At 41.3% G+C, this 14,692-nt stretch overlaps 1 protein-coding gene across 2 annotated transcripts in view; it reads left to right on the forward strand.

Moving 5' to 3' along the window:
• Positions 1-14,692, forward strand: part of VPS8 (VPS8 subunit of CORVET complex) — a 274,516-nt gene that overhangs the window by 41,414 nt on the left and 218,410 nt on the right. For both annotated transcript variants that reach the window (XM_008266588.4, XM_070072435.1), the window contains exons 8-13: positions 1,840-1,964; positions 3,444-3,530; positions 6,234-6,301; positions 7,567-7,720; positions 7,824-7,883; positions 11,459-11,566. In XM_008266588.4, the coding sequence (XP_008264810.1) occupies positions 1,840-1,964; positions 3,444-3,530; positions 6,234-6,301; positions 7,567-7,720; positions 7,824-7,883; positions 11,459-11,566 (602 nt within the window). The remainder of the gene's footprint in view (positions 1-1,839; positions 1,965-3,443; positions 3,531-6,233; positions 6,302-7,566; positions 7,721-7,823; positions 7,884-11,458; positions 11,567-14,692) is intronic.

A 14,692-nucleotide genomic window follows, 5' to 3' on the forward strand; every position in this document is an offset into this window, starting at 1 on the left:
CTACTTCTCAGTTCTGCTCTCGTACTTTCCCTACCTTAGAAGAGTACTTAAATTGTCAAAGTCAGAACTTAGCTGCATCAGAAAGCAATAGTGAGTGTGTAGGTGTGGGCAGGTCAGGACTCTGGGAAGTGTGGCTCTCAAAGCTGGGACCACAAAGGATCTCAGCCATGTGCTCTTGACAGCTTCTCCTGTGCCTGGAAATCTCACACAAGCCTCTTTCTTTGTCCTTGTGCCTTCAGTTCATCTACTGCCTAGGCACTGAGCTAGCCTAGTGGTGCATGTAGAACTCTATTACCCAACCATTGTCATTATGACGGTATGCTGTCCAAGGTATGTGGATAATCCACTGACCCAGTGAGGCAGCCCTGACCAAAGCTAGCAAGTATTATTTTAGGTAGGGAATTTCAACAAAACAAAAGTCAGGAAAATTATAAAACAAAGGGAAGTTTTAATTTGGGTTAAATTGAGGGAAGGAGGAAAATTTACAAGGAAGCCAGTCTAGATGTATGGGGAAACATTGTTAATTGTGTATTTTTTAGATATGAATGAAGATAATGACTTTTAAACTACATCATACCTTGTGTGTTTATGAATTTAATCTTTTTAAATGTTCACCTGGAAAGGCTAAAATCTAAAATGACTTCTAAATACTGAGTATTTGCTGTGTGCTGGTTAGGGGCGGCCATTAATTATTTTAGACCTCCCTCTTGGGGAGGTGGGCCTGCTATTTGAGCTGGTTTAGGAACATGGTGTTCACTTTGGGTGGGCAAAATAAATCATACACTAGACCTGAGAATCAATGTTTTCAGGCTGTTGCTGAAAACTAGCTTTGCTCATAGAAGGAAGATTTCCAAATGTGAAAGCTGCTGAGAGGAGTGTAAGATGCCTCCTGAGTGCAAGGGACCAAGCTACGCTGCGAGTGTTAATTCACTCGCGCTCTTATATCCTGGTCTAAAGGGGAGTGCAGACATAGCTGAAAACTAGCACGTCAGTGGGTGAGGAAGGCACAAACAAGTGTGAAGTGAGTTTAAGGAACTTCAGGTTGGAAGTACCCTTTTTCCACCCTAAACAGTTAAATATCATAGGTGTGCTTTCTTAAATTTAAAATCTGTTATTTTTAAGTGGATTCAATAATGAACTCTGTACAAAATAAGCATTACCAGGAGAAGCCCTGGAGGAATGTTTTAATCATTAGGTAATACAATTTAAAAAAAGTTTGAGTGTCTCTGGAAAATCAGAGGTGATTAAGGCAAGATCCTTACCTTTAAAGAACTTAATCTAGTAGAGATTTGAATTATTTGCTTTTAGCATATATAAGTTATGTTTGGAATAATAAACCTTTGCTTTATGGATAATAGAAATGTAAAGTTTAGCCAAATTCCAAGTTAACACATTTTAATTTTTGAAGTTTTAAAACTACCCATATTATAAAAGAAGTACATACTTATTGAAAATAGCCAGAAACACAATTATACCTTGAGGGCATAGAAAGACACTTGGTTTGTTCAAGGCGATTCCTTATGGATTTTTTTACTTAAATTATGCTTCCTTATGGATCATGGTTTTTTGTTGTTGTTGTTGTTGTTGCTGTTGTTGTTCATCCATCCTTCCTCCCTTCCTCCTCCCCCCATTTTCTTTCTTTTTGGTATTCTTAGTTTATACTTCAATGCCAAGCTTCTAATAGATGCTCAATAAATATGTCTGAAACTGAATGTAGCTTCATCATCTGCTGCTTTGGACTCTTTCCACCTCCCAAGCCTGTGAAAGTTTGCCTATACTCTGTATATTTACTTACCGTCTTCCATTTCTTCACTTGTCTTTGTGAATCGCTTTCTTCAGATCAAAATCAAGCTTTGCGACTCTGTCTGGGTAGCACCAGTGTTGGAGGTCAGTATGGAGCCATCTCTGCCCTCAGTATTAACAATGACTGCTCAAGACTTCTTTGTGGCTTTGCTAAAGGACAGGTAAGATATGAATTTTCTTCTACTTGCAACAGTGTTATAACAATATCAGTTTTAAAAAATTAATGTCTGGGGCTTGCACTCTGATGTAGCAGGTAATGCCACTGCCTGCAGTGCCAACATCCCATATGGGCACCGGTTCGAATCCTGGCTGCTCCACTTCTGAATCTGCTATGGGCTGAGAAAACAGTAGAGGATGGCCTAAGTCTTTGGGCCCCTGCACCTTTGTGGGAGACTGGGAGGAAGCTCTTAGCTCCTGGCTTCAGATAGGCGCAGCTCAGGCCATTGTGGTCATCTGGGGAGTGAACCTGGGGATGGAAGACCTTTCTCTCTCTCTCTCTGCCTCTCTCTCTCTCTAACTCTGCCTTTCAAATAAATAAACAAATATTTTAAAAAATTAAAATTAATGTCTTAGATCAGTATTTAGGAGACCAATATATATATGTTATAAAGTGATAGATCTGTAGATCTACCCTGAGATTGTTCAGTCTGCCTTTTATTGTGGTCAGATATTTTAATGGTTGTTATTGATTGAGCCAGAGTCTAGAATTTATTTTATATCCTAACTCATGTATCTATTTGAGTAAAGAGCTTTTATAAATCAACCAGAGTGCTATATAAATATACATCTTTACAGCATTATAAATAATTGTGGCTGCTTTTTTGAAATTTTTTTTTTTTTTTTTTTTTTTTTTTTTTTTTAGTTTGAGAGGCAGAGATTAAGAGAGAAAAAGAGTGAGCTCTTATCCACTAGTTCACTCCCCGAATGCCAGAAATAGCCCACCTGGGACTGAAGCCAGGGGCTATGATCTTAGTCCCAATCTTTCAAGTGGGTGGCAAGCATCCAACTACCTGAGCCATCACCAGCGCCTTCCAGGGTCTGCATTAGCGGGAAGCTGGAGTCAGGAGCTGGAGCCTGGTATTGAACCCAGGCACTCCAAAATGTCATGTGGGCATCCTAAATGGTGTCTTAACTGTTAGGACAAATGCCATGCACCCCTCCCCCACTTTCTTTTTTGGTGGCTGTTTTTTAAATATCCTGTACTCTGCTTTCTGTATTCTTATTACTGTGTTCCTGGATAACTGTTTTGGCATTCTTTCTTTCCACTTCTGATACTGGTGATAGGTTCTGGTGTTTCCCATCTTCTGATTTATACATCACTAGCTGGTTTGGCCGTAAGCCTTTCCTATGACTTTACCAATGCTAAACAGATTGGCTTATTAGAGAAATTTCATTTACCACTGAGTATAAGAACAGCATTGAAAATCCAAAGGGAAAAGTAGGTGGGGCAGGATGAGGGGTAGATGAAGATAAAGGCTCCATGCTTTAATGGGTCTGCAACCTTGAGGTATGTTTTAACTTTATAGTTCTTTGCCTGCGATGTTTATAGACGAGGACTAGATTATTGCAGCCAGAAGGCAGGATACTTAAGTCCAAAAAGAGCAATAAATTTGTTTTTAAAGCACTTAGTTGTCTTATAGATCACCATGTGGGATTTGGCCAGTGGAAAACTCCTAAGATCAATAACAGATGCTCATCCTCCAGGAACAGCTATATTGCATATCAAGGTAATAGCTCTGTTTTCTTTTTCTAATAATTTTTATGATTATACCTTCGTGTCCTTTTTAAGGTAAATTTCTCCATATTGATAATTAGAAGTTCAAAAAGTATATTTAACATGAAGCTGAACACTTTGTATAAATAGAATTATTCACTGTGAACTATGTTTTATTTGACTAACCCAACAAGTTGTTTTCTTTATATATTCAGCTTCAAGTTGTATTGAGGTCTAATAGATACAGCAGATTGATGTGATCTTAGACTAGGGGTTGGCAGCAAAGACAAGCAGCACCCTGCTGAGAACTCAGGTGGGACTTAAAAGGTCTTTTACCTTTCTGAATCTGCCAAAGTTTTATTGCTCTGTCAGTCTTTGTTGAAAGTTGCCTGCAGTTCAAGGCAGCAATTGTCAGAGAACTGGGGTTTGGACTATGTTTAGAAATGAATCTGTTGGTTTATTTTCTTTCAGGCCTCAAAAGGGGAAGCATTAAGATCTTAGTCTTGGTTTCTCCTTCCAGGCCTGAAAAAAATAAACTGACTTAGGTAACAGATTTCATTTATAAATACAATGTGAATCTTGATTCTTGCATGCTGGCAAGCCTACATTCAGAAGCATAAAAGATAAAGACTATAACTAGAGAAGTCTAAAATCAGATCTTCTAGATTTTAATCATGTACACATTTTGTTGCTTAGCTGTGCAGAGCTCTCTTATCCATACATATGCTTTTTAAAGTCTGCAAGCATCTGGAGTTTATATGTCTGCATCTAGGTTAGTTACAAAAATGTCCTTTGTGACAAAGGAACATTGAAGAAGCATTTAGTTACAATGAAAACAAGCAAGACAAGGAAAAGGAGGGAGAATTTTTCCTCTTTTAGAATATTATGGTAATGTACTTGACCTCTTTTTCATATGACATCTGCCAACTTCTGATATGTTACAATTGTTGGTGTATGTGTCTTACTTACCTCTTTTAATAGGTTAATATCTTCGAAGGCAGATGCTGTTTGTCATCTATTTTTGTGTTTTACCTCTAGTAGCTGCTCAATAAGTGTTTGATTGAGGAAATAAGTAGTTAAAGCTGTCAAAAAGGGCCAGTCCTGTTTTAGAAAGCAACTTCCTAAAATTCCAGGGAGAAACAATAAGAAACAGAAGAGAAAAAGGCAGAAAAGAGAAGAATTCTGAGATTAAAAGCACACTAGTAGGAGCCGTTGTGTTGCTTGCGAATGGTGATGAAAGTGTGTGTGCAGGTGCTGACGTGAGAGAAAGAGATACATGTGACTGAATACTTCTGAAGCCTTGGATTGACAGTGGCCACTTGACTTCAGCGCTCTCACTCATTGTTCTCTAAACTTAATAGTGCGTTCTGTCAATAACAGTTTGGGCTTGCATGCTGTGTGTGTGTGTGTGTGTGTAATTATAGGAATGTGCTTCACTACTTTTAAAGTACATTTTAAAGTGTATACACAAGAAGTAGAAAATTAAACAGAATATTAATTCTATTATTTTTCCTACACTCCAGTGAACCATCTCCTGCACACCCCTAGGGCATATGCTTGCCACTTTGGCAACTGTTCATCTAGGATTTGAGAGCAAAGATGTACAGCTTCTGTGCTGTGTTGCTATGCCTGTGTTTGGGGTTGAGGAAGAATTTTACAGTGGTCCCCTTGACCTCAGCCATCCCTGACCCAGAACATTGAGGCTTCCCATTCAGCATGGGTCACCAACCTTTGAATTTAGTCACTGTAAATGATGAAAGTTAAGTTATCTCATTCTGTGTCCTGTAACTTTTAAAATAACGTTTAGCTATTTACTTTTTATTGATTAGAAAGTCAGAAAAATCTTTGAAAATGCCTACTCCCCCAGATGCCCACAACAGCAAAAGCTGTACCAGGCTGAATCCAGGAGCCAAGACTTCTATCCAGGTCTCCTATGTGGGTGGCAGAAGCCAGGTACTTGAGCCATCACCTGCTGCCTCCCAGAGTATACATTTGTAGGAAGCTGGAACTGGCAGCAGAACTGGGACGCAAACACAGACACTCTGATATAGGATGTGAGTGTCCTAAGTAACATATAAACTGCTGTGCCACACCCCTGCTCCAGTGTCCTGGGACATTTGTCATACCCCACATGACCCTAAGACTGTTTGTTATTGAGAATATGATTTTATTTATTATTCTGAGTGTTCCAGGTTAGGTAATAATAATTGAAATTTACTCTGTGGAAGGTCAAGGAAGTGGCATATTTAGGAAGACTTACATAAAAAGTTAAAATGTTTTGGTTGTATTCAGACAAGTTTATTTCCCAGAGATAGCCAGTATGTTTTACTCTGTCTTTGTTCTTGAAAACCAGGAAACTACAACTGTATCTAGAGGCTCCTGTTCATCTAATAGCAAGTTAGAAAGCCTTGGTGTAAGACCCAAGTAGAGAGCTTCAGGGTCTTTTCAATCATAGTTTTTAGTTTTCTTTTATCCTGATGAAAGGCAGTTTTGCTTGAAAGCCACAGTATTTTAAAGATATTAAGTGATTTCTATTCTAAATAAGGGTATACATTTTTATGTTTTGCATGATGAGCTGAATCTAGTTTAAGTTATTTCAAATGCCATTATATGTGCTTAGTGTGGATTTTCAAAATTTAATAATTTTCCTTTATCTTCCTAACACTACACTGGTTGCTTAAAAATCTACAAGAAAATAAATTCTGTCTCTGTTTAGTTTACAGATGATCCAACTCTTGCCATTTGCAACGACAGTGGAGGCTCTGTTTTTGAACTGACATTTAAGTAAGAGACTCTTGGGACATTTGTTGACAAATAAAAAGACTACATCTGGCTTAGTGATTTGAAATTGAACATGAAGAATTCTGGAAAGCCCACATGATTGAAAATAGATAATGGCTGTGTATTATATTATAATTACCTGAGGAGACTTATTGGACCTGAGTTCCAGGCCTGATCTTCTAAAATTTTCTCCTAATAGGTCTGAGTTGGGAATCCCGAGGGACTCCTATGTGCTGTCAGGCTTAGGAGTCACTTTCTGGAGTCACTAATTCTGGTCTAGGTTCCAGACCAGTTGATTATAACCATAATAACCAGGTGTGAAGATGTTTTTAATAACCTTTGTTTACTCCTTAAGTAGGTGTAAACACTGTGTAGATACATGGAAGAACATTTATGAAGGTGAGGTTTAAAAAACATGTAGAAGATAATATTCAGCATATATTATGTTTCCATAAATTCTTCAAAGTTAGCAACCATCTTTGTTTCTTGTATTTCTCATAGCTTCTAACAATGCTGAACACAAGGCAATTGCTGAAAAACTGCTGTTTGTTTATTCAGCTAATGTTTAATGAGCATCTTCCACATATAGGCATTTATTTAGATACCAGAATCACAGCTATGAACCAGGCAAGGTTTCTGCTGCAGTAGAACTTACATTTTAATTGGGATGAGAGTAGGGAGACAGATTATAAAACAACATGTAAATGAAGTAACCTCAGATAGGTATGAGTGCTGTGTACCAAATTAACAGGTCAGTGTGCTGGAGTGCACTTGAGGATAATTTAGAAAGATCTTTCTCCGAAAGTAACATTTGAAAAAAGACCTGAATAATGAGCCATTCAACACATGCCAAGATCTGGAGGAAGTGTTCTAGGCAGAGAACATTCGACCACAAAGGCTTTGGAGGTGGGCACCAGCTTGGCTGGCTGATGAATGGAAAGCAGGCGGCTGTGGCAGAAGTGTGACTTTGTCAGGAATGACAGGAGTGGAAGAAGAATAAAATCAGGAGCTAGATCAGATAGGGCCTTTGGAGACATGGAGAAAGCATTCAGGTTCTATTTTTCACACAGTGGCAAACCGGTGGAGTGTTTTTAGCTGAAGAGTGACAGATCTGCCTGTATGGAAGAAGATTGTACCATTATCATGTGGAGTTTGAATTGTTAGGGGAAATGAGTAGGAGTCAGGAGGCTATTGTCACGTGCAAACTAGAGATAGCAGTGCTGTATGCATTGGTAAATTGATTCTGAACTTTTTGGTTACATTTTCAGAAGAGTGATGGGAGTGAGAACATGTGAATCTAGATGTCTGTTCAGTGGTTCCAAGGGTGAGGTTTGCTGTATTGAGCCTCTGCACTCTAAGCCTGAATTGAAGGATCATCCCATCACCCAGTTTTCATTATTGGCCATGGCATCCTTAACAAAGGTAGGTGTATTTTGAAAATGAAACTCATAACCTTTAGATGCTTTGAACACCAAACGATAGAAAATGATAAGGTAAATATTGAAAAACTGTTTTTCTCCTAAAGATACTGGTCATTGGATTGAAACCCTCCTTGAAAGTGTGGATGACTTTTCCCTATGGACGGGTAAGTAAGCCTCTTTCTGTTACTGACAAAAATAAGGGATGTGTCAGAAAGTTGAGGGAAGTGCCTTGGAAGGGGTGAATCCTGAGAGATGATCAGAAAATGAGGTAGCATGGAAGTCAGTGCTCCAAGGATCCCTGTTTGAATTCACTGTGAGATGACCAGAGAGCATTACCTGGTGACTAGAGCAATGTCCTGGGGATCAGGAGAGCTGATACTTTTTTACTTTCATCTCTTTGTTTTTCTCTCATTAGTAGTACATAGCTGGCTTTAAGAAAAAATGCATTTGAAAAACAGAGACACACACAAAGACATTTTTCATTTGCTGTTTCACTCCCCAAATGCCTGCAACAGCCACAGCTGAGCCAGGCTGAAGCCAGGAGCTTGGAACTTGGTCCGAGTCTCCCACATGAGTGGCAGGGACCCTATAACATGTGCCATCATCTGCTGCCTCCAAGGGTGTGCTGGGTCCAGGAAGCTGGATTGCGCGTGGAGCCAGGACTTGAAGCCAGGGACTCTGATATGGGATGTGTGTGTCCCAAGTGATGTCTTCACCATTGTGCCAAATGCTTGCCCCTGGCTTTTGTTTTTAACCTCAGCTTGACAGTCTCTGTGGTAGTACTTATGGTCACACTCGATTGCATGCATGGACTTTCTTAGCCTCCTCTTCTGCCCTTTTGAGTGCAGTGAAATGCACTTAGTGGATTTGAAGCTGAATTGATATATTTTTAGCAGCCCCAATTTTCAATGTTTGAAAAATGTTTTTGTGTGACTGCTGAGCTGAAGCAGGATTTTGTCACTCTCTGCTGCTTTGATGCTGAACTACTGATAATGTTCACCCACATAATTCCCTTTCTCTTTTTTTTTTTTTTTTTTTTTTGACAGGCAGAGTGGACAGTGAGAGAGAGAGACAGAGAGAAAGATCTTCCTTTTTGCCGTTAGTTCACCCTCCAGTGGCCGCCGCGGCCGGTGCACTGCAGCCAGCGCACCGCGCTGATCCGATGGCAGAAGCCAGGTGCTTCTCCTGGTCTCCCATGGGGTGCAGGGCCCAAGGACTTGGGCCATCCTCCACTGCACTCCCTGGCCACAGCAGAGAGCTGGCCTGGAAGAGGGGCAACTGGGACAGAATCCGGCGCCCCAACCTGGACTAGAACCCGGTGTGCCGGCGCCACAAGGCAGAGGATTAGCCTATTGAGCCGCGGCACCGGCCTCATAATGTCCTTTCTAATTACTGCTGCATAGGATTTCCTTGGCTTCTGCCTCTGATATTTTACTTTTTTTTTTTTTTTAAAGATTTTATTTATGTTTATTTGAGAGGTAGAGTTAGAGACAGTGAGAGGGAGAGACAGAGAGAAAGATCTTCCTTCTGGGGCCTGCGCTGTGACACAGCAGGTCAACAACCTGGCCTGAAGCACCAGCATCCCAAATGGGTGCCGGTTCTAGTCCCGGCTGCTCCACTTCCAATCAAGCTCTCTGCTATGGCCTGGGAAAGCAGTAGAAGATGGCCCAAGTCCTTGGGCCTCTGCACCCATGTGGAAGACACGAAAGAAACTCCTGGCTCCTGGCCTCGGATAGGTGCAGCTCCAGCCATTGTGGCCAATTGGAGAGTGAACCACCGGATGGAAGACCTCTCTTTCTCTATCTGCCTCTCCTCTCTCGGTGTAACTCTGACTTTCAAGTAAATAAATAAATCTTTTTTTTTTTTTTTTTTTTTTTGACAGGCAGAGTGGACAGTGAGAGAGAGAGGCCATTGGAGGGTGCCGTTGGTTCACCCTCCAATGGCCGCCGCTGCCGGTGTGCTGCGGCCGGCGCACCACGCTGATCTGAAGCCAGGAGCCAGGTGCTTCTCCTGGTCTCCCATGCGGGTGCAGGGCCCAACCACTTGGGCCATCCTCCACTGCACTCCCGGGCCACAGCAGAGAGCTGGCCTAGAAGAGGGGCAACTGGGACAGAATCCGGCGCCCCAGCCGGGACTAGAACCCACTGTGCTGGCGCTACAGGTGGAGGATTAGCCTAGTGAGCCGCGGCGCCAGCCCAATAAATAAATCTTAAAAATAAAAAATAAGATCTTCCTTCTGTTGGTTCGCTCCCCAAATGGCCGCAATGGCCAGAGCTGCGCCGATCTGAAGCCAGGAGCCAGGTGCTTCTTCCTGTTCTCCCTTGCGGGTGCAGGGGCCCAAGGACTTGGGCTATCTTCTACTGCTTTCCCAGGCCATAGCAGAGAGCAGGATGGGGAGTGGAGCAGCCGGGACTAGAACTGGTGCCCATATGGGATGCTGGCACTGCAGGTGGCAGCTTTACCTACTACACCACAGCACCTGCCCATGATACTTTACTTTGAGGTTTAAATTTCCCAGAACTTGTTGTTTACACCACAGTCTCCCTTTGCCTACTTAGTTGTTTTTACGAAGTTCTGATCTTCCATTGTATCTGTGAGGAGAGATGTGGCTGGGATGAGGAGGAGGGGGATGGTGCAGAACTCTGGCTACTGCTGAAAGCAGCCCCTCCCCCCTATGGAAATCATGCTTGCCTTCTTGTTGGTGCCCATAGAAAATTAGCTCTGTCCTTTCAGATGGCAAGGCTGGCTTAGGTTGCCATTAGCATCTCTTAGGCTTATCATGGGGTATGTGTTTGATTCCTTGTATATGTTTTTATTGGTATTTTTCTCTAACATTTTATTATGAACATTTAAAGATAGAGAAAAGAATTTTACATCGATCATTTGTAAACCTACTATCTAAATTGTACCATTAGCATTTAATTATACTTCCTTTATTATATAGATACCTATCTATCCACCTCTCTATTTACTTATCAAACTATTTTAATTTTTATATATTTCTAAATAAATTGCAGAAACAGGTACCCTTTTCTGTAAATATTCAGTATGCATATCATTAGCTAGAGTTTGATGTTTGTTTCAGTTTTTCCTTTGATATTTGCTTCAGTTTTTCCTTTGTATAAAATTTATACCCAGTAGGGCTGGTGCTGAGGTATAGCAAGTAAAGCCGCTGCCTGCAGTGCCTGCATCCCATATGGGTGCCAATTTGAGTCCCGGCTGCTCCACTTCCCATCCAGCTCTCTGCTATGGCCTGGGAAAGTAGTAGAGGATGGCACAAGTGCTTGGGCCCCTGTACCCATGTGGGAGACCTGGAAAACTCCTGGTTCCTGGCTTTAGATTGGCCTAGCTCTGGCTATTGCTGCCAAATGGGGAGTGAACCAACGGATGGAGGACTTCTCTCTCTCTCTCTCTGCCTCTGCTTCTGCCTCTCTGTGACTCTGCCTTTCAAATAAATACGTCTTAAAAAAACACTTTTTTTCATACAATGAAATGCACAAATCTCAATTGTACATTTGCTGCACTTTAACAAATGCATATACTTTGTATTCCACACACTGATCAAGACATAGAACATTACCATCAACTCAGAAAGTTCTTCCTGTATCATTGGAATTTTTCTGAGAAACTGGATAAAGATTTACCAAGAACACCAGTCAGATGCTGGTTTTAACAAGACTTTTTTTTTTGTCCTTTCTTTTGTTAACTTTGATGCCTTTTCCTCCTTCTCTTTACTTAGATGGATCCTTCCAGTGTTCCACTGCTGGCCTGGCACTTTGTAGCTGTGCATAATTATGTGAATCCCATGCTTGCCTTCTGCAGAGGAGATGTTGTTCATTTTCTGTTGGTGAGTCAGAGTAGGATGCCAGTTCTGTTACAAGATCTTTTCATCCTAAATTTTATTTCCTAATTCACTAGTAATTTAATATTATGTCAAAGATATATCTATCCTACTATCATACGTTTTTGGAGAGACCTATTTTTTATGTAAATCTTTAATGGTTAACAAGGAAAAAAAACTGCTCACTCTCTGCTCCATAGCCTTTCATGGTTTATTTTTCAGTTCTGTCTTCTTTGACTGACAGATAATTAGTAGTTTATCCATATGTACAAACGTGAATGTGAATATATCTGTACTGATGGTCTACCTATCTACATATATATTCTCTACATTGTGATAGGCCCAAGAAACAGTTGAAAGTATAAAATATAATTCATTCTTAATATTGTTTAAAAGGCAAAAACACCGGTATATTCATTACTAGTAGGGAGAACAGTTTAAAGAGTGAACTGTGTGTTGAGAATCAAAAGTTAACATAAATACAGACTACACAGAGATTACTATAGACAAGAGAGGCCATGTAAGGTTTGACAAAGGATATATGGAAAATATTGCACGAGGTGAAGGTAAGCATCCTGGGGGAAACGAGGTGAAGTCACAGAGTTGAGAACATGCTTGTGTGGTCTCTTCTGGGTGTGCTGGTGGTGAAGCAAGTGCACCACTGTCCACCTCGTTTCTCTAGCCAGAAGGCAGAGTTACTCTTCTCCCTTCATATGTGCTCCATCACCAAGTCCTGTTGACTCTTGCCTCCACAGTCCCTTTCTCTCCTTCTGTCTCTTCTATTGCTGCTTCCCTAGTATAAATCACATACATTTCTAGCCTCCAGGCTGTACGAGCTTCCTAACTATTCTCTCTAGCATCAGACCTTTTCCATATGCTGTCACTTCTGCCTGAAAAGCTCTGTGCTGTCTTCCACTTTATCCTAGCTCATGACTAACATTGCCTTCCTCTACTTCCTGAACTTAGTTATGCTTCCTGCTACATATACCTGTAAGACCTTCTCCTTTGACAACATTCAGACATCTTTAAAATACTTGTATAATGTTTCTCTTCATCACTCGACTAAAAACTCTGTTAAGTCTCGGGATCAGCTGTACTGTCATATTTCCAGCCACTAGGAAAGTGCATATATGTATTAGATGCTTAATAAATGTTAATAGAATTAACCATGGGGAGAACCCTATAATGAAAAATAAATTGAATATCTGGAGTAGATCTAGATTAGGATTAGGGGTTGGCAAACAATGGCCCATGGGCCAAATTGGTCAGCCACCTGTTTTGTAAATAAAGTTTTATTGGAATAAAGTCATGCTCATTTGTATGTTATTTATGGTTGCTCTCTCATTATAGTGGTAGAGTTGAGTAGGTATGACAGACTGTATTGTATGGTCTGCAGAATAAAACATTTACTGTGTGTACCTATATTAGTCAGTTTTCCATCACTATCATGAAATGCCTAAAGCTGAACACTTTCATAAAGAAAAGAGGTTTATTTAGCTCATGATTTTGGAGGCTCAAGAGTGTGGGACCAGCCAGCACCACAGCTCACTAGGCTAATCCTCTGCCTGCAGCGCCGGCACACCGGGTTCTAGTCCTGGTCGGGGTGCCGGATTCTGTCCCGGTTACTCCTCTTCCAGGCCAGCTCTCTGCTGTGGCCCGGGAGTGCAGTAGAGGATGGCCCAAGTGCTTGAGCCCTAAACCCGCATGGGAGACCAGAAGCACCTGGCTGTGGGCTTCGGATCAGTGCGGTGCACCGGCTGCAGCAGCCATTGGAGGGTGAACCAACGGAAAAGGAAGACCTTTCTCTCTATCTCTCTCTCTCACTGTCCACTCTGCCTGTCCAAAAAAAAAAAAAAAAAAAAAAAAAAGAGTGTGGGACCAACATCTACTGAGCTCTGGTGAAAGCCTCCATGGCTGCATCCTACCGTGGATAGCCTTATGGCAGGAAAGGATGGTGTTGCAAGACAGGAAGCCTGAGAGTTGGGAGATGGCAATTTTGTGACCTCCTACAAAGCCCCACCTCCTAAAGGTCCCATCACTTCTTAACATTGTCCAGTTTGGAACCATGCTTCCAATACATGAACTTTGGGGGACACAGTTAAGCCATATCTGAACCATAACGGGTCTTTTTATAGAAAAAATTTGCCAACCTCCAATCTAGATGATATAATGATGGGCCTAGATTGGCAATAGGTAAGTAACATAGGTTCATAGATAATTAAAGTGATAAAGATGTGATTAAAATGGTATTTTAGGAAAATCATTCTAGAAGCAGCAAAAAGAATAGATTATAGAAGGTAGGAGGGAAATTAGAGGTTTTTCTGTTGCAGTAAAACGATGTGAAGTGTTTAAACAAAGACAGTTGGTTGCAATGAGAGGAAAGGCATGATGTTTTGAGGGAAAGACAACACTTCTCACATCTATGGACTGATGTGAATGAAAAAATACGTCTCTGACTTTGCATTTTATTTTATTTTTAAAGATATATTTACTGAAAGGCAGAGTTAGAATGAGAGGGAGGGAGAGTGGGAAACAGAGAAAGATTGAGAGAGATCCATCTTCCATCCAATGGTTTATTGTCCAAATGACTACTACAGCTGGGGCTAGGCCAAGCTGAAGCCAGGAGTCAGAAACTCTATCCGAGTGTCCCACGTGGGTGGAAATGTTCGAAGCAATTGGCCCTTCTTCTGCTACTTTCTCTCAGGCAGATTATCAGGGAGCTGGTTCGGAAATGGAACAGCCAGGACTGGAACTGGTACTCATATGAATGCCAGTGTCACAGGCAGTGGCTTAACCCACTTCTGTGCCACAATGCCGGCCCCTGAATTTGCATTTTAGAATTAAGATATATTTGAAGGGAGATTGTTTGGGGAGGAAAATTATGAGGGAAGAGTTGGCAACGTTGAGTTGGAAGTGAAGGTAGGACTCTCAAGTATTGTACCCAGGTCTGGAATGCAAATGGAATCCAGGGTAAAGAAGGTGGTTGAAGCTCTGAAATCAAAAGCCAGGGCATCTATAACCTTGGCAGACACTCATGCAGAGGAGAGGACAAAGAAAAGGAAATAGGAAAAGAGGTCATGTAAAGGCACATAGAGGTAGGAGGGGACACAGGACAGAATGGGAGAAGACAAA

This window comes from Oryctolagus cuniculus, chromosome 4 (assembly GCF_964237555.1).
Source record: "Oryctolagus cuniculus chromosome 4, mOryCun1.1, whole genome shotgun sequence".
Classification (NCBI taxonomy): Eukaryota; Metazoa; Chordata; class Mammalia; order Lagomorpha; family Leporidae; genus Oryctolagus; species Oryctolagus cuniculus.